General features: G+C 34.0%; 1 protein-coding gene across 1 annotated transcript in view; it reads right to left on the bottom strand.

Moving 5' to 3' along the window:
* The window catches only part of LAMA2 (laminin subunit alpha 2), a 547,521-nt gene that overhangs the window by 219,996 nt on the left and 300,195 nt on the right, over nt 1-27,330 (bottom strand). Inside the window, exons 15-17 of the mRNA XM_063098359.1 lie at nt 18,905-19,016; nt 13,845-13,958; nt 7,732-7,859 (exon numbers count right to left, since the gene is read on the bottom strand). Coding sequence (XP_062954429.1) covers nt 7,732-7,859; nt 13,845-13,958; nt 18,905-19,016 — 354 coding nt within the window. The remainder of the gene's footprint in view (nt 1-7,731; nt 7,860-13,844; nt 13,959-18,904; nt 19,017-27,330) is intronic.

The raw sequence follows: 27,330 nt of genomic DNA, 5'->3' as shown, positions 1-27,330 counted from the left end.
GTAGCAAGCTATTAGAACCAAGTACGCCTATCATTTTAAAATTTAACACAGTGGAAAGTCTAAATGGATCTGCTGGGTCAAGGGGAAAAACACTTTCTGGAATACCTAAATATCATCCAGACAAAAGACTTCACCTTTCCAGGGGGTTTGGTGGCTGCCATAAACAACAGAACCAAGATGCACCCAGCCTCTCTCTGTGAGAAGAGAACCCTTTTTTAATCCCTTTAGCCAGTCTATGTCTTTTTTACGTTCAAAGTGCTATTGATAGGTGATGACTTACTTCTGCCATTTTGCTGATAATTTCTGGTTGCAGAATCCCCTTTTAGAGAGGGGCCTGGGCTTTGTTACCTGTGACCCAACTCACCATAGGTGATTTCCTTGGCAAGAGTGTGATTGCACTGAAGAAAAGAGATGCATGTTAAAAAGGAAAGAAACAGGATTTTCTACCTCCTCACCTGGTGATTTGCTTTTGTTTTCAGACACAAGAGGGGGAACTGGATTTTGACAAGTATCTACAGCGCATGTATGTCTTCTTCAAAAATTGGCATCCCCATCACCTACAGAGAAAGTGACTACAGCTAGAAGCACTAGGTTACCCATCCCTGTGGGACTACAAGGATTAAAAGAAAACCACATCAATTATTTTTTTTAAATCCTAAATTATTTTACCATAAGTCATGTCAAAGGTGGTTGACAAGGCTTCTGACACTTTTAAAACTACTTATAATATAGATTTTAAATTCTTAAATATATTCATATGTCAGTTAAAACTAACAGAAGTAAAGTAAAATGTACTCACTGACAAAAATCAATACTTTACATGAAAAAAATAAGCAATAACATTATATTAGACTTGACTAGTTCTTTACAGTTCAGAGTACTTTTATGAATAATTTTCACAAAATCCTATGAACTGGCTGGGGAAGGCATAATTTTTCTTGCCCAAGGTCATACACTAATTTCCAGAGGAAATTAGCATGGGCTCCAGGACTTTGGATTCTTAATTTGATGTTCTGTTCTTCCTATAACCAACTGTCATTCAAACTTACGGTTAACAGTTAAGTGAGTTTAAGCTTCTAGTAATATAATTACTTGACATGATGCATCTGAGTAAACTCTTCTCATAAAATAATATATCTGTATTTGTGCTTTGGCATTATTTAAACAACATAAACTGAGGATTCACTCCTTTACTACTGTAATTGCAGTTACAGCTATGGCAGAAGATGACATTCAGTAACAAAATAAAATTAGAATGAGAAATAAACATGCACAATAAAAAAATATCTACAGAATTTGAATTGGCCAGTGTAGCAACTTGACACGGACTTTGGCCAAAACAGACAGTTAATTGTTCTGTGACACAAAGAGAAAATTGTAAGATCATCATTGACTACATGTGATTCCAAGATTATGTCATTTAACTTCAGTTGCTTAGCTCCACATGGGCAAAGAGAATGTTCTGCTTCTTGAATTATCCATCCCGTGCCACAGAAGACACAAGAGAGCCAAGAACAGCAGGCATTTCCCACAAATGGGGGAGGAAGGGAAGCTACTGTTGGAATAAATGGCAAGAATCTGCACATGGAAATAGTCCTGCTTAACAGCTGAACATATATTTTAATTTTACAATGATCCATTTAGAAGTGTGTATATATGGATCTATATGTATGTATGCATACAAATATGTTTGTGAACATGTGTATGTGTTTATGTGAATGCATACATACAGATTACTATTAGCCTTGTCCCAAAAAGAATTTAATTCTTACCTATCAAAAATATTTATATCAAGATAAAATGATGCAAGAAGGTTAAAGAGAAAAAATACTAAAAAAAAAAAGACAAAATCAAGGATGTATTTAGAGTTCAAACTGCAAGTTATGATCATCTGATAGTGGTGAATCAACATGTGACTTTGAGCTTTTTCACGGCTAATGCAAAAGAGAACAGACAACAAGTGAATGAGTCAGAGCATCCAAAAGCTAAAGCAAATCAACTGCTCAACAATTCCTGATGATCAGACATTGGGGAAATTTCTCCTGTGAGTTCTAAAATTCAGTTCTAACAAAAATGCTCTCAAAGTTGGTTAATCCAATACCCTAAAATAAAAAATACATGATAAGTAAATGTCTGAAAGTATTTTGTGTTTCTTCAACTCTTATGCTTCTGGAATAAAAAATACTGGATTGCCTCTTGGAACTGTGATGTGATATAAAACAACAACGCCTTTCATCCCTTGCATAAAATTTTCTTCATTAGGGTTACACAATCAGGGCATGTTCTGTATTTGCAAATACAATAGATGAGCAGGGCTCCTCTTAACTAATTTTTACCTTGGGCACTTGGGTAGGGAAGGGAAGAGATACCAAATAGGGGTGAGTTGCTGCAAAGTGCCAGTGAAACTGGGGGTAAGAGGAATGAAAATGTCTAAGCATAATTGAAGGAGGGGCAGAGGACTAAAAGAGGAGAATGATGGAAAAATTCATCTACTTTGTGATTTTGGTTTGGGCCACATGAATTTTTGAAGTTTTTCCATGAGTTTGTTCTTCATTTCAATGATCTCTGTTCTGCTTATTCTCAGGAGAACCATTAAGCAAGGATATATTTCCTTAATTATTTTTAAACACTATGAAATCTAATTTAATCTTCACAATTGGATTTTGTAGTTATACTTGGTTTATTTTCTAAGTTTCCCTTTGGATGCTATATTTCTCTCAACCTGTTTCCCATTCTGCAGAATGGGATAATATGATTGATCCGCTAAAGCCTTTATGCTGATAAAGTATGAAAGCATAATGCCAGAATAAATCAAGATACCATTTAATAATACTTTTTAAAAATGGCCAAATATACAAAATTTTAAACAAATTAAGGTATGTTGGTTTGTTTAATGTTAGGTAGCTAGTGGTTAAATAATTAAATTTGCATTCTCTCATCCCGCTCTAGTCCCTTACATTTGAGTTAACATAACTTTTGCCGAACAGTGAATATATACTGGTTTTTACAGTGAACATTCACAGTTTGTCTCATACTAAGTTCTATTACTTTTTTTGCTTTTTTGCTTTTCTTCAATGTCTCTGTACTTGTCTCTATTTCTATAGCCCCATTGGAAGAAGCACAGAGAGGGGAATCAGAATATATGGGTTCTAATACTGGTTTTGCTACAGCAAGATGTATGATCATTATCAACACATTTAATTTCTCTGGACTTTAGTTTTCCTCTCTGGTGCATGGGATCAGTAAGACCCACCATAATCACCCATGTGGACATAAAACTATGTGTAAGAAAAGGCTCTAAAATATCTAAAGCACTCTCAAATTTCTAGAGAATGTTGTTAAATTGAATGTTTCTTTAAATTTATCTCTTGTCTTGAAATATATTTCTCTATTATAAGTACTAATTTTAACAAGAATAATTCAATATGACCTCTTGAGCCCACAAGTCAGCTCTAGAAGTGTCCCACTTTTTCAGAAATTTAAATTTCAACATTCTCGATGCACACAAAGCAGAAGTATTCACAGTATTAGTAGACAGAACTTATTAGGGTCTACCCTCTATCCAGCCTTGTGCCAAGAATATCTCTAATTTTATTAAATAGCTAATGAAAATATGCAACAACATCAATAATATTGTCTATTCAAACACACCCTAAGTATTCAAAGGCAGACATTCATGTGTATCTTTCATATTTTATTTAACCTATAAGCAATATGATACCAGAAATAATGAATATAAGACATTTGAAGCATTTACATTTTTATCTGCTACTCTAGAGATAAATTTCACTACCTAGTTACAGTCTACAGCTAGAATATATAGATCACTAGGATGAGAAGGCCAAGCAAACAGTGGACACTGTAAGTAGTTGATGAAGTTGATATATATGTACAATTTAAATATTATATGCTTATCTGTATTCATACATCATAATAATTATACCGATCTATCTCCATCTTCCTACACATTTGATTTATTTAGCAATATTATCTAAGAAATTTGGAGCCAAAATGCTTGTGATCTATAAGATTTATGACCAGGGATTAAATAGATAAATCACCAAGGCAGAACTATCACTAAACCTTATACTTCACATGAAGGTTGCAGCAAACTTTGGCTCTTTTTTTTTCTTTCCTGAATAACCTGTGAAAAGTCAAATCCTGTCTTTAGGGTTATATATGAATATTCAATTTATAACTCAGAGTTTCTAACTCAGATTATAACAGTAATGTTTCTCTCAAAAACATTTTTTAAAGGATAGTTTCCCTAGGTCATTAAGTGTCTCATAGTTTAGTGATTTTGGGGGAAATGTTTCAGAGTATTAGCTTAAAATGGGGTTTTCCCATCTCAATTTTGCAGCTAAATTATATTAATTTTCTAAATTGTTTTAAATTTAAAAGATTTTATATCTCTAACCACAAAACTTCAGGGATTTATAAACTAAGTGGATTATCACTGTCCCTCTCTGTGCTTACAAAAATGATACATTTAAAGCTGGAATTTAAGATACTACTCTTCCTAATTCTACTCATACATTAAAGATAAAATTATTATTTAATAATTTAAGAATTATTTAATGTAAGCAAAACCACCTTGAAAATGGAAGAATCTATAAATATTTGGAGTTGATATGGTTATAACTGTGCTGTCTTTATTTTAAAATACCAAGATCAACATAATTATAACAAAACGGAATAAACATATTTTAGGAAATGCCATCATTGGATATTGAGACTCTGATCCTTTGGCACTGAAGGATGGTGTTTTAATGCTTGCTGACATTCTTTTTCTTTCAGGAACAACACAATTAGAACCCATTATCAGAGCAGAACCACAGCAATATAGAGACAAGGATGGGTCATGAATGCCTATAATTACCCAAGCAAAATTTCTGCCTAATGGCTCCTCTGCATTTATAGTAATGTTGGTCAGACTTGAGGGTAAATCCATAAGCTTTTACAGATTCAATCAATTACATAATTCTAAAAATATATTAAGCTAGGATTCACATGGTCCAATGTGTGGCCAGCTCTGCCGGACTGACAGCTGTGCTAATACCTATGACATTTTGGCTGAGAAGGAGATGCAGGGCAAGTGAGTGGCCAAATGCAGTCCCTCTGCTTTCCTCAGTGAAAGTTAGTGTTGGACAATGAATTTCATGTATACATGGATGGTTCTGAAGGATGCCATTCAGCCACAGGGAGGGAGCAGGTCTTCCATCGTGTGACCTAACCCTTCACCTGAACGCCAGAGAGCAACTTCTGTGTCATGTTATACCCAACAAATGGCTGAATAGACATGAATTAAGAAGAAATTTATTTAAATTGTTTTCCTATATTCATTATTTTTCACTAGGTTTCCCTCTTGCCTTCTTCCTCTTCTCTGACCCCCCAGTCACCAAAGGAACTTCAACTTTGTGCACATCTGGGTTCATGCCCTAAGCTCTGGAAATGTTTCAATCATTAATATACATTAAACCAATTTCTTATCTTCTCAGGGCCTTGCTAGAGGACTTGACTTACGTGGTGGATCAATTAATTGCTCTTAGTGTTATCACTTAAAATTCAGCATATTTATTTTTTAATGGTGTCCTCAATGTAGACTGTAGAGAGCTGGAAAGCACATGAACTTTAAAGTTCAAATTCCAATTCTGATACTTTAAAGCCTTACAACTCTGAGCAAGTTAGTTCATAACAGCCAGCCCTTAATATCGGGGCTTACCATGTCCAACTACTGTTTTAGGTGCTTTACATTTTAATTATGAAATCTTACAACAACCCTATGATAGGGTCTTATTATCACAACTAATGATTAAGGAACGGAGGCACACAGAGTTTAAGTAACTTCTCCTAAGTTGAACAGCTAGAAAGTATGGAAACCAGCATTTATTTCATTTATTTTTTATTTTATTTTTTTAATTTTTAAAAAATCAGGATAAAAGATATACAACACAAGGATTGCCATTTTAAGCTTTTGTAAACATATGATTATATGGCATTAATTACATTGACAATGCTATGTGACTGCTACCTCTATTTCCAAAACTTTCTCATCATCCTAAACACAGACTCTGTACCCATTAAGCAATAACTTCTCATTCCTCACTTCCCCCTCACAATTTCTGTAAGCCTAGCATTTAAACCAAGGAATTATGGCTCCAGAATTGGCACCAAAGTGCTATTTTTTCTACTCATGACTTCAGTTATTAATCTATAAAATGGGGATAATAATATCCACTTTATTGTGTTATATTTGAAGGTGAAATAATACCAAATACAGTCCTTGGTGTTCTGCCTAGCCTATGGTAGTCTGCTTTCATTAAACATTAGTTCTTTCTCTTCTTTTCCAAATGAGTAAGGTGGAAAATTCTGGGGGAGAAGGGTTGCTGGAAGGGTAAGAATTTCGTGTGGGTTGAACAGTATAAAGCATAGTTCCAGTGAGGACTTTTAAACTTAATTACAGAATTATTCTCAAAGCTTTTAGCTCGTAGTATTCATTGAATCTACTAACAAAAGACCATTTTAATCAGGGGCATGTTGGGTAAGTAAGACCTCAGGGTTCGACCTACTTGATTATGCCTTCACATTAAAAGACCACAGCTGACAGATTTTATTTTAAAAATCATTTAAAATTTCTGCTCTGCGAGCATTTTCACAGCATTTAGAAATAGCTGGTAAGTGCATAACATGATATGAACTTAATTAAGCACTAAACTTACCTTTAGGAGTGTTCTCCAAGAAAGAAATTTCTGCCATTTAAAATTACAGTTATTTAGAATTGTTTATTAGTAAAAATTGTTGTTTTTTCAACATAGCATGCCCAATTAATTTTTTTTTTAATTTTTTGGTTTGGGGATGTTGTTTAACTGTTTACTCAGAGATGGCTACCCTGGGGGAACATGGATTAAAGTAGCTGAAATAGAGCATTCCCTTAAAAGGTAAGGTAAGCAGAAGAGGCAAAGCAGTATTTTTTTCTTTTTTTTAAGTCTTCTCTAAGAGGTTATTATTCTAGGTGAACGACTAGAAAGAAAATAAAAGGAAAAAAAGAAAGAAAACTGGATGAATAGAAAATTTTAGAAAGTTTGCAATAAACTTTTTCAAGATACAAATAGTTTATGTAAAATAAGATGGTACTTATCACCCATAGTTCAACATTTATATCATTTATAATATAATTTGTACCATTAAAACTATTTTAATAAGATAGATATATATATAATATAAACATATATATGACCAACTATGTAATAATGAAGGGATAGAAGAGGTGCTTAAAGGTCGATTTTACCTTTTGAGAGGTTTGTGACTTGCTCAAGATTCACAAGCAAATAGTGTGAGACTAGGACACAAATGAGCAACATTTATGTTAGTGGAATTTTTATTAAGGTATGAAGATATGTCTGTGTTTGTGTAGACGTGTGTATATGCATGCACATGTATGTGTTTGCATAAAATATGTCTGTTCTTTGGAAGTGGTTTAGAAATTCTATTTGAGTTCTATCTCTTAGATATTAAATCACCAAAACTAGAGCTAAAATATTAAAAATTCTCAGGAATACATAGCCATAACTTTAAATATTTTATGTTTAGAAAAACTCATATCACCTTACTGAGAAATTCATGCATATATTTACTATTTGTGTGTGACAAGAGAAAGTATACGTTTGATATCAAAAGTGCACTTGCAGGACTGGATGTCAAACTCATTAGGGAGGTAGGTTTGTTACTCACTTATTGGATGGGATATTGAGTGGACAGGCACAGGGCTGACAGTCTTCAGAAGTTCCTTTAGTAGGATCTCCATAGAAACCGGGAAGACATCTATTGCAATATGGGCCACCTGTGTGATCCTTACAGTTCTGAGAAAGAAATGCACATCAGAGTTTATTATTTTGGTTTCAAACATCAACATGTTGCCAAAAATAGGAATACAAAGTAATTAGTCTGTTCCCCTCCAGGAAGAATCATTTTTTTCACATTAAACGGTCAATTTTACAGAAGGGATATAGCATTGAAAGTTAATTTAATATCTAGCTTATAAACTGCATGCTAGTTTCAGCATACGCATCCTTACAAAAAGATGACTGAAATTCATTATAATTTTTATTATGCAAATCTTGTTTCCTTTTTTCTTTAGTTTTTTAAATTTCTTTCTAAAGAAAATTCATATGATTGTGTGTGTATAGTCATGAAGTACTAATAACATATGTTTAATGGAAATTGTAGCTGATTCTAGGTAAAAATCAATTGTTCAGCTTAAAACTGCTGATTTATTTGAACTGTGGTCAATCATACAAATCCTCTGGGACTATGCTCTCTTAGTTCAGACAATAATTTTGACCTTAGTGGACTCTGATCATTTGGACAATGCACTACTGCACTACATCTGTGAGGAGCTTGCTTGACACATACTGAAACACTGAGAAACTGAAAGAATTTTAAACATATAGCAATATATAATGAAACCCCCAGGCACATAAAAAATTCCTTCAGCCATCTTTTTTAAAAAACTAAAACTGCATTTTTCTTCCCATTAATATTTTTTGGAGCTATGTCTTTTTCAAATATAAAACATGAAAATAAAATGATTTATGTATTGATATCTTCATATTAATTAAAACACATTCCTCAATTCAGGCTGTGTTTGTAAAACTCATCGAGACTGGTATAAAGGTGAACAACTCAGTTAGTCATGCAGTGAAACTGTCTCTAAAGCTTCCGATAGCCCAATTTGATTAATTTTATAATGTTTTGGCATCAGATAGACATAACTTCAGTCTCCAATGGTATAATAAAGAATATCTAGTTTCTATTAGAAATCATACAGTATGGATTTGTTACTACTGACTTATATTTTTAATTTAATAAGCATATACAACTGTAATTTTTCCCCAGGTTGAAAAGAGTTCTTCAGAGCTCAGGGGTGTAAAACTTTTATTTTTATAATCAATAATGAAATTTATGAAGGAAATAGCTAAAACATAAATTAACTTTAAACACAGATTAAAAATGTATTAATCTGGTGACCATTGAAATGGACAGACTAAGTTAATAAAACTGAATTATTATTTATTTCAATATATTTTTAAATAAGTTCAATTGCATTTAGTAAATTGATTTAACAAAGACAAACAAAAATTAATTAATTAATTAATACATTTTTGAACATAGCTTATTAAAGTTCCTTGAGGGAAGAGTTCTTTGTTGAGTGGAAGATACATAAATTACAATCCAATCATTTAGGTTTCTGAACTTGCCATTTATGTAATGTGAAATAAGAGAGCTAAAGTCAATGATTCATTAAGTATCCAAGCTCTGAAATTCCATGCCAGTTTCATGAATTACAAATGAATAGGTATTTCTACAGGAACTGGTGATATTTGAAAATAGGGTTTTTTTAAAGTTATTTCAAATTCTTTTTAAAATAAATGTAGCAAAACTTTTAAAAATATAGCATAAAGGTTAGCTTCACTATTAACAGTTGTATAAATAATACAGGTTTCCCTCTTTGATTTGATCTTCATATTACTTGTTTTCAGTTTTCAAGTTTAGCTAAACTTGTTCGTTTTTTAAAAAATTCTTCACGTGTTGTCATGTTGACAGAATTAAATTTATGTCTTTAAACACTTAGGGGTTTTAAAAAATAGAATCATAAAATTGATTATGCCTTAGCCAGATTAAAAATGGTATTTGTGAAAACTGAAAATCTTTCATATCTCAGAGACCATGTTTTTCTTCAACTAGCCAAGGCAATCTTAAACAAAAAGAACAATGCTGGAGGTATCACACTACCTGAAATCAAAATATACTACAAAGCTAGAGTAACCCAAGCAGCATGGTACTGGCATTAAAACGGACACATGGACTAATGGAACAGAATAGAGAACCCAGAAATAAATTCACATATCTACAGCCAACTGATTTTCAATTTTCAGCAAAGCCACCAAGAACATACATTGAGGAAAGGACAGCCTTTCTAAGAAATGGTGGTGGGAAAACTGGTTATCCATATGCAGAAGAATGAAACTAGACCCCTATCTCTCAACCATACACAAAAATTAACTCAAAATGGGTTAAAGACTTAAGTGTGAGACCTGAAACTATAAAACTGCTAGAAAAAAAACATAGGGGGAACACTTCAAGACATGGCCTGGGCAAAAACCTTATGAAGAAGACATCTAAAGCACAGACAACAGAAGCAAAAATAGACAAATGGGACTACAACAAACTAAAAAGCTTTTGCACAGCAATCAATCAACAGAATGAAGAGGTAACCTGAAGAATGAGATAAAATATTTTCAAACTATTCATCCAACAAAGAATTAATATCCAGAATATATGATGAACTCAAACAACTCAATAGCAAAAAACCAAATAATCCAATTTTAAGAATGGGGAAATGAGCTGAACACACATTTCTCAAAAGAAGATCTACAACTACCAAACAGGTATATGAAAAAATGCTCAACAACACTAATCATCAGGGAAATGCAAATCAAAACCTCAATGAGATATCATCTCACTCCAATTAGAATGGCTATCATCAAAAAAAGACAAAAAACAACAAATTCTGGTAAGAATGCAGAGAAAAAGGAACTCTTATACACTTGGTGAGAATACAAATTAGTACAGTCATCATGGAAAATAGTATGAACTATCCTCAAAAAACTAAAAATTGAACTAGCATGTAATCCAGCAATTCCACTACTGGGTATTTATCTAAAGGAAAGGAAATCAATATACCAAAGAGATACTTGTACCCCCATGTTTACTGCAGCACTATTCCCAATAGCAAAGATATGGAATCAACCTAAGTATCCCTCAGCAGATGAATGGATAAAGAAAGTGTGGTATATGTACACATTGGAATACTACTCAGCCATAAAAAAAAAAAAAAAAATGAAATCATGTCATTTACAGCAACGTGGATAAGCTTAGGAGATATGTTAATCAAAATAAGGCAGGCACAAAAAGATAAACATTGCATGTTCTCACTCATATGTGGGAGCTAAAAAAAAGTGAGCTCATAGAAGTAGAGAGTAGAATTGAAGTTACTAGAAGGTAGAAAGGGGAAAAAGGAGGGGGATAAGGAGAAGTTAGATAATAGATACAGGATTACAGCTAGATAGGAACAATAAATTCTAGTATTCTATAGTAGTGCTAGGCGTTTAATTAGCAATAATTTATCATATGTTTTCACATGGCTATAAGAGTGCCAGGCTGGTTGGTAGACTGTGGTGCTGATAATGCCAAGGTCAAAGGTTTGGATCCCTGTACAGGCCAGCTGCCAAAAAAAAAAAAAAAAAAAAAGCAGCCTTCAAATGGCTATAAGAGACGAGTCCAAATGTTCAAATGTTCTCATCACAAAAAAATGATAAATGTTTGTGCTGATGAATATGCTAATTAGCCTGATTAGATCATCACACAGTGTATACATGTATCAAAATATTACTCTATGCCCCATAAATATGTACAAATATTATGTGTCAATTAAAAAACAAAATTAAAAAAGAATATAACGCATGAAAAAAACCAACTGATTTTGAAGAGAAATAGCAAGTAGAAGATTTTTACATTTCCTAATACCATGTTTTATTAAATGGAAATAAAAATAATCTTAAAACTCAAGTATTTTTGTAACTGAAACTATGAAACATCATTAAACAACCAATATAATGGGAATCAAAACTGAAAAAGATGAAAGCTTTACTCTGATGGGCTGATTATTGTTACAGGTATTTCTTCAACAAAAGTGCTTTGCAAATATTTGTTCACATTACAAATCACAAAGCAATTGGAAGGAGCAAGCAAGCAATCTTCCATTGTGGCTTTGAATGTTTCCTGGGTCACTCCAAATGTACGTTGAGTGAAAATAACCTTTTTATGGAGACCCACATTACAGCAGAGGTCTGGATTTTGTTGTGATGTCAAAAATATATTTCAGTTAATTAATAATCAGATTTCAAACCCAAATTAAGCTAAAAAGCAGTTTATCTGTAAATTTCATAAATTATCTGTTTAATGCTAGGAAAGAAAAAAAAACATTAATAATAAAAATGAAGCTAAAATACAGAGTCAACTGAACAGTAAGAATGCCCTTAATGTACAACATTCAGATATTTTTCTTTTTGTGGATCATATCAGAATCAATATGCTCAAAAATCAGCATACACATCAATACCATTTCAGAGAAAGGGCACTTTGAAGTCTCTGGGAAATATTCTACAAGATCACCAATTTCCAAGCTATAATGGGAAACCCTGGGAACCCTAGACTCTGCCTCTATCGTTAAGATGTCCACTGTTTCCCCAAGATCCCTCTGTTATTTGAAGGTGAACTCCTATCTCCCTGTCCATGAAACAGAGTCAGTAAACGAGGTTTCATTATTAAAAGACCTCAGATAGTACTGCTCCCTCTCTTCCGTCCATCAAAATTATGCTGCATGAAACTATTTTATTCTTTAAAAAATGGCTTCCATTTTTAGAAATATCACATCACCAAATGGGCCAACAGCATGATTTGATTTTATCTTAATGAATTCAACATGAAATATTTCCATAGGGAACATTATGAGCTTGGTTAGCATGATATACCTATTTCTGTCTTTTTAGGATAAGTAAAGCAAATCCATATCAGTTTTGGGCTGAATATTTTCTATTGCATATTAGTAAAGTGTTTAAAGGTAACTCAATATTTTTCCCAAAGTACATTTTAAAAGACTTATGGTATAATTAAAGTGAAAATCACTTAGTCTTTCTATTCATAAAAATGCCATTTGAAAAATCTACTGATTCACAAATTAAGGCTATCATGCTTTATACTGCAATGCAATTAAACAAAATCTTATATAGAGGAAACAGAAAGAGCATCAATAAGCCTAAATGCCAAATTCCATTGAAACAAAAGCCCTGAATTTTCATTTTGGATTTTCCCCAGAAGCTTTTAAGTAGAAGAGAAAGGGGCGGGAAATGAGTGAGAGAAAGAGAGAACATTAAGAATTACTGATAACATAGTCTGCCTTAAATTCTGCAGGGAAATGAAAGTATGATATCCTCCTAAACTGGCACTGTTTCAAATTGTGTTTCTGCAAGACTAATGAAATGAGAAGTGTTGTTTCAAGCTTCATGCCATGTCAGACAATATTAAACTAACATGCCCTTGAGTTAATCAGAAATGGTCTATTCAGTGTAATTCTGTAATCCTAAAGCTTCTTAGCAGGATGGAAAGTGCTCTGCACTTTGTAGAACATATTTTCTGGTTAAAAGTAGAGACTTAATTGTAGAAGGAGAAGCAGCTTTGGTGAATATGTAGTATAGATATTTATTATTTTTATTTTATTTTTTGTTACGTATGACACGTATTTAGTTAAATGCTGAAATTTTGAATAAAAAATATGCAGTATGTCCTCATTTTCAATGTAAAATAAACTGAATCTTGTCTATTACAAAGGTTATATTTTAGACTTTTCTTACTATGGGGATACAAATCATTTACTATTTTAGAAGTACAGCCTATTTTTGGTAGATTTATGCAAGGGAGTGAAACCATATACGGTCATGGTAGACATGTATCCCAGTCATTAGTTATGCTTTATAATGTTATATCTGTCCAAATGCAATTCTTACACTAATATGAATAAATACTTCCTAATACTTGTTAGGGCGATCATATATCAAAGAGCATTCTCAGCTTCCAGCTCAGTTCAACATAAAGATCTTCGTCAAATCCCTCTTGACTCTAGTGTTTAAGGTCCCAATGGCAACAACTGAACTGCAGGAATTGCAGGGTATGTTGAGCTGATTTCAGACTTGTCAGTCAGCATCTCCAAAGGAGAAAGCACTTACCAGGCATTCTCCAGTGATGTCCTCACAGGATTCCGCATGACCAAAGCATTGACACGGTTCACAGATGCCACCGAAAATAGTGCCATTAACTCGTCTGTGCCTAGGCCAACAAGACTGAAAGAAAGATAAGGTTTCAGTCATCCTTGGGGATTTAAAAAAAGGGGGGGGGGTGTTGTTTCTTGATGATAGAAAATAACAGGTAGCAAACTCATCAAATGTGCTTGTCAAAGCATTGCCATTATTGAAATGTTGCCATAGAGCTATTCCTCCTGACACTGGGGCTTCATACTGACCTTAGTGTTATTGGCAGGTATGAGATTAGAAGCATTAGCTGGGTGTCTCTTCTGAAATGGTAAAATAAAGCATAGATATAAAGAATTGAAATGTGACAGTCCCAAAGTAAAAAGAACAGACAGGAAAATAGAAGGAAAAGTACTGGAAAAAAGCAGCTGGCATAAAAGGACTCTTCAGAGAATGTTAGCCTAAGAGAGCACCTAACGTCATCCCAAGCAATGGCGAGTCTGTGGGATGTGCTCCATTTCCCACATACTAACTGCCCTTGACTGCTTCACTTTCAGAAAATCTTCAACATCTTTTGGAAAGAAGGTAGCACCCCACTCTTACATTTGACCACACACATGGCTGACTTCTACACGTGTACAATTCATGTATCTGATTCTAAATTTCCTCCATCCTATTATGCTTTTTCAAATTTACACAAAATAGTTTATGATTTATTTACCAGATATTCCCCTGATAGTTTATTTTTTGGCATTATTCTACTATCACTTGTATTCATCATTCCTTTTTTAAAAAAATGTGAAACACTTTATTATATAGAAACAGAATTCTGATTAAAACTGGATATTTGGCTCTTAGATTCCCTGTGTGTCAGTGCCTGCTCTGAGTTCCCCATCACCCTTTGTTAACCTTCCCTTCTGTGGGAATTACTGAGAACTGGGTGGGGCACAAAATAAGTGCATGGCAAATATCGCTGCCCCCCAGGATCTTATGCTCCCCTCAAGTTATAACGGCATTTAGTGGGTTATTTACTATATTTCAGGATGGTTAAATACAGCATCACGTATCGTGAGAAGACTTTTTTTTTCCATTGAAAATGGGAACAAGAGAAACCACTGAAGTAATAAAGTATATAGAATTGCGTTGTGTGTTGTTGGGAATGCTCCTTCTGCCTCGGGATATGAGGACTCTTGAATTTGAACATCAATAACAAACACGTGAAAAAAGGATGTGCTGATACTTCACATCTGAAAATAAAGTAAAATCAACTTTCCTCTTAATTTAGGCAGTACCAAAAAAAGGTGTCAATCTTTTCATTTCCAATAACTTCTGTCTATTAAACATTTTGCCTCTCTAGAACCATTATAGAAGTGATTTCTTTCTGTAATATATATTTTAAAAATCTTGTGAAGCTACATATCCAGAAGGAGGTAAAAATTAAGGACGTTAAGAATTGGGTGAAAACTGATTTACTGTTTTCAGGGCACATATCTATGGAGTTTCCTTAATAAGATTTTTAATACTCTACAAATGTACTACTAATAACACATCTTTCTTCAAAGTTCCCAACTTCTTATACTTCTCTCTTAGAGAGTGATTTTGTCTCTCAGAAAAAAATTAAAGCCATCCAAATCCATCTGTGTATTACCACGTTGCTGTAGATTGAATGTCCCCCCAAAACTCACTGAAGCTTGGCCTCTGTTGTGCCAGTGATCAGAGGGTAGGAAATATGATTATGGTATTTGAAAGGAGGGGCCTTTAAGAAGTGATTAGATTGTGAGGTCTGTGCCCTCCTGAATGGACTGATCCAGTCATGAAGTAATGGGTATGCTTCTGGTGGCTTTATAAAGAGCAGAGTGAGAAAGTTAGGTCACTCTTTCTCATGCCATCTCTCGCTATGTGACACCTTGCATTGCTGTGGAGAGTCACTACCAAGAAGGCCCTCACCAGATGTGTCCCCTAAACCATGGACTTCCCAACCTCTGAAACTGTAAGAAATAAATTTCATTTCTTTATAAGTTATCCATTTCAGATATTCCATTATAAGTGACAGAAATGGACTGATAGGCACATCCACAGGCACGAGCAAGTATCCGTGCCTCTCCACTACATTCCCCTCCAGCACAATTGGAGTGGGGCACGCAGGATCCTTCTACCTCTAAAGGGATATGATTCCACTTGTAATTTGGATTCCAGCATCTGATGTCTGCTCTATATTTCCTCTCTCTGCTGCATCAGTAATAGCTTCCTTTTTTACTGGATCATTACTATCAACTCAAAAATATGATCTAGTGTCTCTATGAAAAATTGACTAAAAGATAACAAAAATGACAAAATCACTCCCTTAACATCACATACGTTTCCAGTCACCCACCTGCTTTTATTTTCAGTGTAACCACTCTAAAAAGTCTTTTCTTCCTCACTTTCCTTTTACTCTTCATTCCATTCTAATCTGTCTTGTGCCACCATCCTTCAGGTAAAAACTGCCCTTGTCCTTGTCACCAAATTCCAGGTAGCCAAGTCCAATGGACAATTCTACAATTGCATTGTATCTGACCTCTTATCAACATTTGGCCTAGTTGACTCCTTTCTCCCTTAAACGCCTTCTTTTCTCCACCTTCATGATCTCACTATCCAGATTTCCACCTGATCTGTTTGCTGTCTCCTTCGCTTCTGCCCAACTGCTCATTGTCATGGCTTGGGCTTGTGATTTTTCTCTTGCTTATGACATTCTCTCCTGAATAATTTTAGTCAGCCCCACAGTTTATGATGCCTTCCAAGTACATATCTCTAAACCAGGCAGAGATACTGAGTTCAAGAACTGAATATTTTAACTATCCATTGACATCTATACCCCACAGGCTTTTCAAACCTAATACCAACTGTTAATTCCATCCCCATCCACCCGACTATTCCTTTCTCAGCAAGCTGGAACTAAGACATTAATTGTCTTTGGAGTTTACTCATCTTTTACAGGATCCCAGGATATTAGTGATAACAAAGCTAGAGTGACTGGCCTTATGAACCAAACTCGACGAGAAAGCAAATGAAATCAGGAAAGGATACAACTGGATAACAACGAGTCTAGGGATAGGAAGTTTTGGGAAAGAAAAGAAGGAATTATTAGAGACTAGAAGAAATAAAGAAGTCACAGAAAATCTCTAGAGCTGCAAAGTTCATTGTCTCCTGATTAAATTAAAGTCTTTTATGGATTTCAAAGTAACTTTATTTATCAAACAATTATTGTGTGGGAGGTACAGGAAGCTTTGATTATCTCTATCCTGCTTCTTTGTTCTCTTTTTTTTCCACACTTGTATGCTTCTCCCTTTTTAGCTGTCTGTTGCCATTCTTTAGCATCCAATTTCAGGTATCTCCACTCCAGGATACTTTACAAGATGTCTCTCTCCACTAGAAGAGCTCACTCCTTCGAATGATTATTGTACTTATGTCCTGTACCACTTACTGGTCCCTTAATTATGTAGTGCTGGGATCGAATTTTTCATAGGTATTTATTCTGTCTCCCCAAACATATTGTTAGCTCCTTAAGGGCAGGGATTATGCCATATACTTATTGATAATTTATATAGATAGATTTATGGAATGTATCAAACATATACAGAATTTAGCAAAAATATTTTTGAAGAAGGGAAGAGACAAAAATCATAGCTAATCAAACAATTCTTATATTCAGACAATGTTATATTCAATGGGCATTTGGAATTTGTATAAAAGATGATTAAGAGGACTGAGACTAATGTGGGAATAAGTATCACAGCAAGAATAGAATCGAGTTATTTATTATTCCAATTGAAATAGCAACTCAAAGGTTCAAAGAGAGCTCTCTGGTTTGAAATCAAAACTAGAAGGTTTATAGTAAAAGAATATGTTTTATCAAATACAGCATGTATTTTATATGTAAAATCAAGTTTGCGTTGACATAGTTAATTTATATTCATGATTAATTTTCTTTTCTCTATATGAATTTTGGAAAAGCAAGTACTTCAATGAATTACATTTATTTTTATTTCTAGATAGGCAAATCTGAACCCAGTTAAAGAAAACACATTTGTCATGAATATGGCTCTAAGCCCCATGTACCCTCTGGAAGCATGCATTATTTTAAAGTACAAGATAATTGACAAAGCAATGCCTAGAGTATTTCTATAAATGGTGTAATGCGGTAGTGTTCTGAAGTGGAACATCTTCGTACACTCAAATGATCCCTTAAAGGCACCATTTTAAAGGATTTAAGCTCCTATTTATCTGCAAGCCATGCCCTTTATCAGGGAAATGGCATGTATCCTTTTTCAACCAGATTTCAAGCAAAACTAGTTCTCAAACTATCTAAAAAACATACATAGAAGTATACAAAAAATATTACCTTAAAAGGACATACTGTGGTATTAAATAAGAAACATTAATCTTATTATAAATCTAGGGTATTCAAACAACGATAAATATTTCAAACTTTAGGTGCTAAACAAAGCAAAGACGTGTAGGGAATTTTCTAGAGCAAGATATTTCTTCCATATATTGTGTTCTTAACATTTTAAAGATTGTATGCTTCAGATGAGTGAAACTTGGTTGTATTTCTGGGGATGAAATAGAGAAAAATATGACACAGGATTTTAAAAAATAGGAAAAGAATTAAAACAAAACAAAATGAAACAAAAATACTAGTGCTAAAATCCAGATAGCCACTGAAATGAAAATGAAGGGAAAATATTTTGAAATATCCTTCTATCATCCAGCATGTAATCAATTAGATAGGAAACAAATGCAGAAACATCAGATTTTCAGTTATAGTAAGGCAAAACACCTCAAAATGAAACATAATTTCAAGATGACTTTAGATGATTAGCACTCAATTTGAAAGCCACGACTTTGAGGCAGACATTCAGGTTTCTTCTGTAAGTAATATAGTATTACTGGTTTGTACAATTATTGATGGGAAAAAAAACCCTCTTTTTAGAACAGCTTATTGACATCAAAGTTGCAGGAACTTAGAATGCACTGAGGATATAGTCTTGCAAACTTACTTCACAAGAGGAGCCAGTATACCCTGGTGGACACTGACAGATTTCCACAGCTGCTGCAACACTTCCATCGGTAGGATAGGGTACAGCTGATTCCAGGCTAACAGAGCTTAACCTGGGGCAGAGGAAAAAGAATGGTAAATAAGTAAACAAACTCGTAGGTATCATGTAGCTTGAGGAATAGTACAGCAATAATGATGTAACTATGAGCAAATTATCTATGTTGAGAAAGAATTATCCATAACACGAAGCTCTGGTCATTTGTAATATTAAGTCTTCTCAGTTAAAAGTTAATAATCCATTTACCATAAGTTTTACTAAATGATCATTTGAGGTATGGACTATTATATTATCTCTATTGTACAGATGAGAAAAATTGAGGGCTGAAGACAATGACTCATTTTTCCTAGGCCACAGGGCTGACAAATATCAGAAACAAGATATAAATCCTGGTGTTTTTTGACTCCTGAGTCTACATACTTAACAAAGAAGCTTTTTAAAATTTTCTTTTAAAAAATGAGAAAAAGCCAATAAGATAACAATAACATTTATTTAAATTGTGATGCATATTAGGAAGGGAAATGCATATTTTACTACATGTAATATATATTATTATGTAATATTATAATTAGAAATCAGCCCATATACCTACAGCCAGCTGATCTTCAACAAAGGCACCAAGAACATACATTGGGGAAAAGACTGCTCTTCAATAAATGGTGCTGGGAAAATTGGACATCCGTATGTAGAACAATGAAACTAGACCTGTACCTCTCTCCATGTACCAAAATCAACTCAAAATGGATTAAAGAATTAAACATACATCCTGAAATTATAAAACACCTAAAAGAAAACATAGGGGAAACACTTCAGAATGTAGGACTGGGCATAGACTTTATGAATATAACCCCAAAAGAACAGGCAGCAAAGGGAAAAATAAACAAATGGGATTATGCCAAACTAAAAAGCTTCTGCATGGCAAAAGAAACAATTAAGAGAGCAAAAAGACAACCAACAGAGTGGGAGAAAATATTTGCAAAATATGCATCCGAGAAAGAATTAATATCCAGAATATACAAGGAGCTCAAACAATTTAGTAAAAAAACAAGTAACCCAATTAAAAAATGGGCAATGGAGTTGGATAGTCATTTCCCAAAGGAAGATATATGAATGGTCAACAGATACATTAAAAAAATGCTGACTTCACTCAGCATCTGGGAAATGAAAATCAAAACCACATTGAGATATCATCTCACTCCAGTTAGACTGCCTGTCATCAAAAAGACAGAGAATAACAAATGCTGGTGAGGATGCAGAGAAAAGGGAACTCTCCTACACTGTTGGTGGGACTGTAAAATGGTGCAGCCATTATGGAAAATGGTATGGAAGTTCCTCAAACAACTACAGATAGATCTACCACATGACCCAGCTATCCCACTGCTGGGAATATACCCAGAGGAATGGAAATCATCATGTTGAAGGGACACCTGTATTCCCATGTTGATTGCAGCTCTATTTACAATAGCCAAGAGTTGGAACCAACCTAAATGCCCATAATGAATGAGTGGATAAGGAAAATGTGGTATATATACACAATGGAATACTACTCTGACATAAAAAAGAAGGAAATACTGCCGTTTGCAGCAACATGGATGAACTTAAAGAAAATTATGTTAAGTGAATAAACCAGGCACAGAAAGAGAAGTACTGTATATGCTCACTTATATGTGGAGCTAACAAAAAAAAAGAAAAAAATATATATACAACAATCACAATAATATGCTGAACTTCTCAAGAGAAGAGAACAGAACTGAGGCTGCTGGGGGTGGGAAAGGAGGAGAGGGAGGAAGGAAAGGGAGGAGTTGGCAAAGGGCCATGAAAATTGATTATATTATATAATGATAAATATACTAATAAAAAATAATAAAATAAAAAACAAAAAAGAAATAATACATATGAAATTGTTGATATAATATGTAACACATAATAGATTATTAATAAATAATAGACATTTTATTAACATATTTTCATTGAATATTGAATCAGGGTAGAAATGACTATATTAGTAGTACAAGAAATACTATTTGTATCCCCGAAACTAGGCTTTTATGTATGAAAACAAATTTTTTAATAAATTCTAGTAAATTTTAAATAAATTTTGAAAGCACAAAATTAAATGACTGCTATTGGTTCATAATAATAATAGTTATTGCTTTTAGAAATGATTGATAGGCCTTCATAAAACATAGTATGCCATCATTTAGCCATAAGAAAGATTCAAATGACTCTTACTAGGGCATATATTTGGAGTTTCTTTCTCAAGAGTGGTGGTATATTTTTATTTATTAGTGATTTATACTTACCAAAGAGCTTGTCAGATTTGGGAATCTATGCTGCAATCAAGCCTGAGAGCAAAGCTAATGAGCTAATTACAAGGTTTAAATGTATCTTCCAAAGTGACAAACTCTAACCAAGTTGTAAGCTTTCTGCAACAGATTTCTAAAATCTTTATTGCTTTTACCTCCACTTTACTAGTCCTAGACACTTGAGAGTACTTTGTTTGGTTTATGTATGAATGCATATATGACCAAGAAGCAGAAAAAGAAAGTGAACTTGTAATCTCAGAAAATGGCAGTTGGATGCACTCACCTAGATGCTGAGTCCTTGCTGGCACCCTCTAAAGACAAACAGATTATCTTTAACTGCAGATAAGCTCATCCAACACTATTTCGGAAAAAAGGGGCATTCTTGCATAACTTGGTAGAAGGTCCTAGACTGGTAGGCATTCAAATGATCTTTTCTCCCTCATCAAGTAACTTTGTACATAAAGAGATGCAGTGTTCTGAGCACTTCTTTTTCTTTTGATTAATTGGGGTGAAACTCATGTAACATAAAATTAATAATTTTACAGTATGCAATTCTGTGAGATTTAGTACATTCACAATGCTGTACAACTACCACCTCTATCTAGTTTCAAAATATTTTCATCAGCCCCAAAGAAAACCCTGTACCCACTAAGCAGTAACTCTATTTTCCTCTTCCTTTAGTCCTTGGCAATTACCAACCTGCTTTAGTCGCTATGCTTCTGGTACCTATTCTGGATATTTCATATAAATGAAATTATATAATATGTGACCATGGTGTCTGGTTTATCTGATTTTGCATGATGTTTTTGAAGTTCATCCTCACTGCAGCATGTATCAGCACTTCATTCCTTTTTATGGCTAAGTAACATTCCATTGCATATATATATATATATCATATACCACATTTTGTTTATCCATTCACCTATTGATGGACATTTGGGTTGGTTCCACCTTTTGGCTATTGTAAATAGTGCTGATATACACTTTCATGTACTAGCATTTTTTTGAGTAATTACTTTCAATTCTTTTGGGTATATATCTAGGAATGAAATTTCAGGGCCTGGCAATTCTTCTTAACACAACATAGGGTTTGAAAGAGTTCCTAAAGGTAGTCCTTGCTTATGTTGGCATGTGAGCTACTCCTTGAGAACACACTCTGTCATGTTATCTATGTACCCAGAATTACTGTCCGAATACATGGTCAATATACTTTTGTTGCATGTGTGAAAGGATGGATTAATGAATGGATAGGGATGAGTAGATATATACAAGACTAACTAAATGCGTAAATGTACATAAATGAATAAATAGATGAATGGAATGTAGTTACATTACTAACAATGACTAACACACTCCACGATAAATGATACAATAAGGGCCTGCCATCCACATTTCAGATGAATAAAATCAGATAGGTAAAAGACAAATTACTTGTTTGATTTGACACAGAAAATAAATGTAAAAATGTTAGAGTTAGGACTCAAGGCCAGAGGTCAGAACTCACCTGAATGGATTGTGACATCTAACTGCATGGAATTAATGGACTGTCACGTGATAAACCCATCATTCTGATCATTTTAATTTCAGAATTAGATGATTTCATGGTTGATATACTAGTTGATTATCACATAATAGACTGTTACAATTTACTAGGCAGCAGACTGGTAAACTGTATGTAAATATAGTTCCAGGATTTCCAATATAAAATTTATAAGCAAAATTTAGAGTATTGGAAGGTTTAAAACAGAAGAATGATCAATTGACTACTTTAAGGAACAAATTTTAAAAAAGATAAAAAAAATTTTTCAGTGAACTGCCAAATTTCATTTGTCTTTTGAACAACAGATGTTCCCCTCCTTAATCTGTGTAACCATTTTGAGCTATGAGAAATTTCGACACTCAAACATCTTTCCCAGTAATATTCCACATTAGTATTCACTGAGGAATCCCAATGTTCATTAGGTTCTGCTATTTGTTAAATGGGATTTTAATGCATTTAACAGTTTTAAGTGTTACTCATGAAGAAGGCTGCAGTTTATTATTTTTTTCCTTCAATATGGTCATTTTCTTTTCTTGATGCCAGGCTGCATTAATTTAAATACATAATGCTGGCAATAATAAAGTACCAAGTTTTGGAGATGCATGAACTATCAAAGATTTGTTAACTAAGTCAAATGCTTTAGCTGACTATGTCTCCTTATTATTATGACTTGAGAATATAGATAAGATGGATGAAGAGAAAAGACATATTATATAAGCTCCTATGCAAAATATTGGAATCACATTCTCGATAGTTTTGCTTTACCTACATTTGTCACCAGAGTTAGATATGCTATACTACACTAAAACAACCACCACCACAGAATATTATAGTCTGGAACAACAAAAAGACTTTTGATTTTAAAACTCTTAAATAATTTCTTTTTATCCACCTGTTTTATATATCTATATCTATCTATCTATCTATCTGTAGAATACCTCTATTTTATTACACTTAAAAGAAAGTTTCTTTGGGTTAACCACCATAGATAAAGATTTTATTGCTATCAAAGTGTTTTGTTTTATTTTGTTTTTGTCAAAAGACAAGATGATGACTCAGAACTTCCTGTAGCCTCTGTCTCGTCAAAATTCTGCAAAATACTGCTTGAAGAAGCAGCTTGATAATTTTTACTCCATTCCTAAATAGGCAACAGGATCATTCAGTGGCCCAGTCAAAGTCTGAGTGGGCCATCTGGGAAAAAGCAAGAAGTTTCTCCCATCATTTTCAATCCCACATCAAGTAAGAGAAATAACTGAGAGAATCTGATACTGTTGCAGCCATGTATTAAAAATATATTAAATATTAAAGTAAGAATTCATCTCATCCTCCTTAGTCCTACCAGTGTGCACTGTGCACACTTCTATTGCTCTACTATATTTATTATTTTATCATAAATGTATACATCTGCCTTCCCTACTAAACTATATCTTCTTTGAATTCAATTATCATTTATCCATCTTTGTATACTGGTTTCTTAGCTTAGAACTACCATATCTTTACAATTACTACCTACTGAATGTCTACTATCTTCTGTGCACTATAATGGGTGCTTGAGAAACATTTCATTTAGGCATCAATGAACCCAGTGTAATAATCACATTTTATCCACATTTACAAATGACGAACCTGAGGCTCTGAGAAGTAAAGTGCTTTCTTCAATATAGTACGGTTAGCAAACACTGCAGCACAGATTAAACCCAATGACTTCAAAACCAGTGATCTCTTTGTTACCCTACATTTCCTCTCAACATATGCTAGATACTAGGTCAGGTGTTTTATAAACATTATTTTCTCAATCTTCAGTCTTGAAAGTTAGATATTGTTTCTGCCATTTTACAGAAAAGAGAACTGAGATTTAGAGAGACACTCAGATGCTCAGTAAATGTTTGCAGACTGAATGAATCCAATATTTACAGAACAGCATTGAGAGGTAGTCAAAGATAATGGAGAGGAAACACATGTGGGTTTAAATCCTGGCTGCTCCTCTTAGCAACAGCCTGATGTCAAGCAAGTTGCATAAATCTTTTTAAGTCCTAGTGCCCTTATCCGTATAATTTCTTTAAAATGTGGTTACCTGGATCATTAATTTCAAAACATAGTAGCATACTATGCACCTATCGATACTATTTCTATAATTATCAGTCTTTTGTTTACAAGGATTTTTCTAGGTTAGCTATTATGCAAACTTTGTGTAATCTTTCTTGGTATTAAAAACCCACATTTTTTCTAAAAGTCATGTGAAAATACCTTGCCTTGAAAATATTGTGAATTACTTTCAAGCAATAAAGACACATGAGGTGTATCATGATAAACTCATGATGGGCTTGGTTATGCACCAAATTCTCAGTAGGCCTGGGTTCAGGACAGTTGACCTCCATGTGCTGTCAGTATTCCACGTTGTTTTGGTCTTCTGGTTACCAAATAAGCTCCAGAGAGTCTTACACCAGCAAGTCAATGTTTTTCCCCAGGAAAAAAACATACATCACTTCTGCTCACAATTCATTGGTCAAACCAAGTCACATGACCACATCTACCCTCAAGGGTTAGGGAAATGCAATATCCCCAAAGGAGAAGACTGGAAATTTGTTAAGTTATGTTAATGTTTTCTGTAGGGTGAAAAGAAAATATATTTTGTGCAAACTTCTATATTTCATAGGTGCTTAAGAAAATCCTTGATTGAGTTAAAGCTCAAAGATGCTACTAAATCCAAGGTTTGGAGAATTTAAAGGAGAAAGACGTGCAGTTAGATTAGGTTAATTTGTCTCACAGTCTTAAAAGGAGAATGAAAGTTTTCTATTTCTGTCTTCATTTTACTAATGAGGACCATGAGAAGTAAATGAATTAATTTTACTGAATGGTCTCAACTGTGGAAATATAAGTATGTGCCTTATTCTAGATGTCTCCAAGTCTTAACGTACTTGGAGAAAATGTTATCCCTTGGGATGAGGTCAGTCGGATAGAAATAATTCATATTCGTGTGCTGATTTGACATTAGCAAAGTGCTTTTGCAGCCCTCTAATTCCATTCTCGTAGTGACCTTCTGAAGTTGGCAGGGCAACTGTCCTCCTCCTTATTTTATAGATGAAGTGATTGAAGTCCAAAGAGGTCAAAGCCATACTTATGTTTACAACTATTAAATAGCTGAGTTGAAAACAAAAGACAAAATCCTTGACCTGCAGCCCAGTTCTCCTTCCACTATACAATTTCATCTAACCATGTAACTGGAGGAACCTAAGCCCATTTGCTAAGAGAACTACCACGGAAGTACAACCTACTTAAATAAATCTAAACATGAATTTTTGTTGAGATAGCTTCAATTTTCTGCTTGCACACAAACAGTATACCGAGTCAGAAGCCTACTGTGCAAGACAATTTGAAATCAATTCAAGTGATGTTTTACAAATATGACTCAATCTACTAGTAGATCAGAGATAAATAAAATATAACAAGCTAACTGACTCAGGATTCACGCTGACTTTCAGCTCACCTGAAGTGGGTAGGAGTTTCAGTTCTGACATTGGCTTTTACTTCTTGAACCACAGTGCTTTAGGTAATGCAGGTGTCAGAAAGCAACCACCCACTTGGATTCACATAGTCACACTCTGTGAACATTGCTCTCGTAGGGGGGAAACCTCAAAAGGTTTCAAATGAAACCAATGATTTTATGATGGGTAGACACAGAAATTGTCTGACATAAATGAAGGGGAAATGTCTTTGGATTAGCTAGCCTGGGAAGCAGTGTTGACAAAAATAAATAAGCCCCCTAGCCACTTTTTGTCAATTTGCTTGTCGTTCATTTTGAAAGCTAGGGGATTCATCTCTTTGTACTGTTTAAACATCATGACAATCTCTATTTACTAAATGGGAAAAAACATAATTAATTCCTAAGAGCAGCTTCTTATCTTCATGGCATTTTAACCCAGCTTCTAGCAGAATTGCATATGCAAAAGAGGTACATTGTTTGGCAAGGGTTCTGTTTACGAATCTGCAGTCCCTCCTTTGGGAAATGGTAATGATGATTATACTTAGCTGAAATATTACAAGTGGAACACAAACTAGGCAGGACAAGCAAATGAGGGGGTGATATCAGCAATAAAAAATCCAATAGTGGAGAGATTGCTTTGATTAAGGGATGCCAAGTTGTCAGTTTGGGGTTACGTTTGATCATCTAACTTAATCTGATTTAGAAGGAAGTTTCTATGATATCTTGTGTTATTTATTGTTGCAAAAGTGTCACTGTTTCAACAGTGAAAAATATAGAAACCTACAGTCAGTCAGATATGGGCTTATTTGGTTTAAGACAGGGAGTTCCTTTTTAAAAACAAAAAACAAAACAAAACAAAACAAACATGAAGGAACTAAACTTTGAAATGTTCTAGTTAATGAGCACTTTGCTTAATTATCACATATCATTTTCACAACAACCCTGAAAGGTAGGCATTGTAATCTCCACTTTATATTTGAAATCAAGGTTCCACAAAGACCAATCACTTGCCAAAGGTCACACATATGATAAGCAATAG

Source organism: Cynocephalus volans, chromosome 5, assembly GCF_027409185.1.
Source record: "Cynocephalus volans isolate mCynVol1 chromosome 5, mCynVol1.pri, whole genome shotgun sequence".
Lineage (NCBI taxonomy): Eukaryota > Metazoa > Chordata > Mammalia > Dermoptera > Cynocephalidae > Cynocephalus > Cynocephalus volans.
The sequence above is the reverse complement of the archived record's forward strand: the minus strand, read 5'-3'. Positions and strand labels throughout refer to the sequence as shown.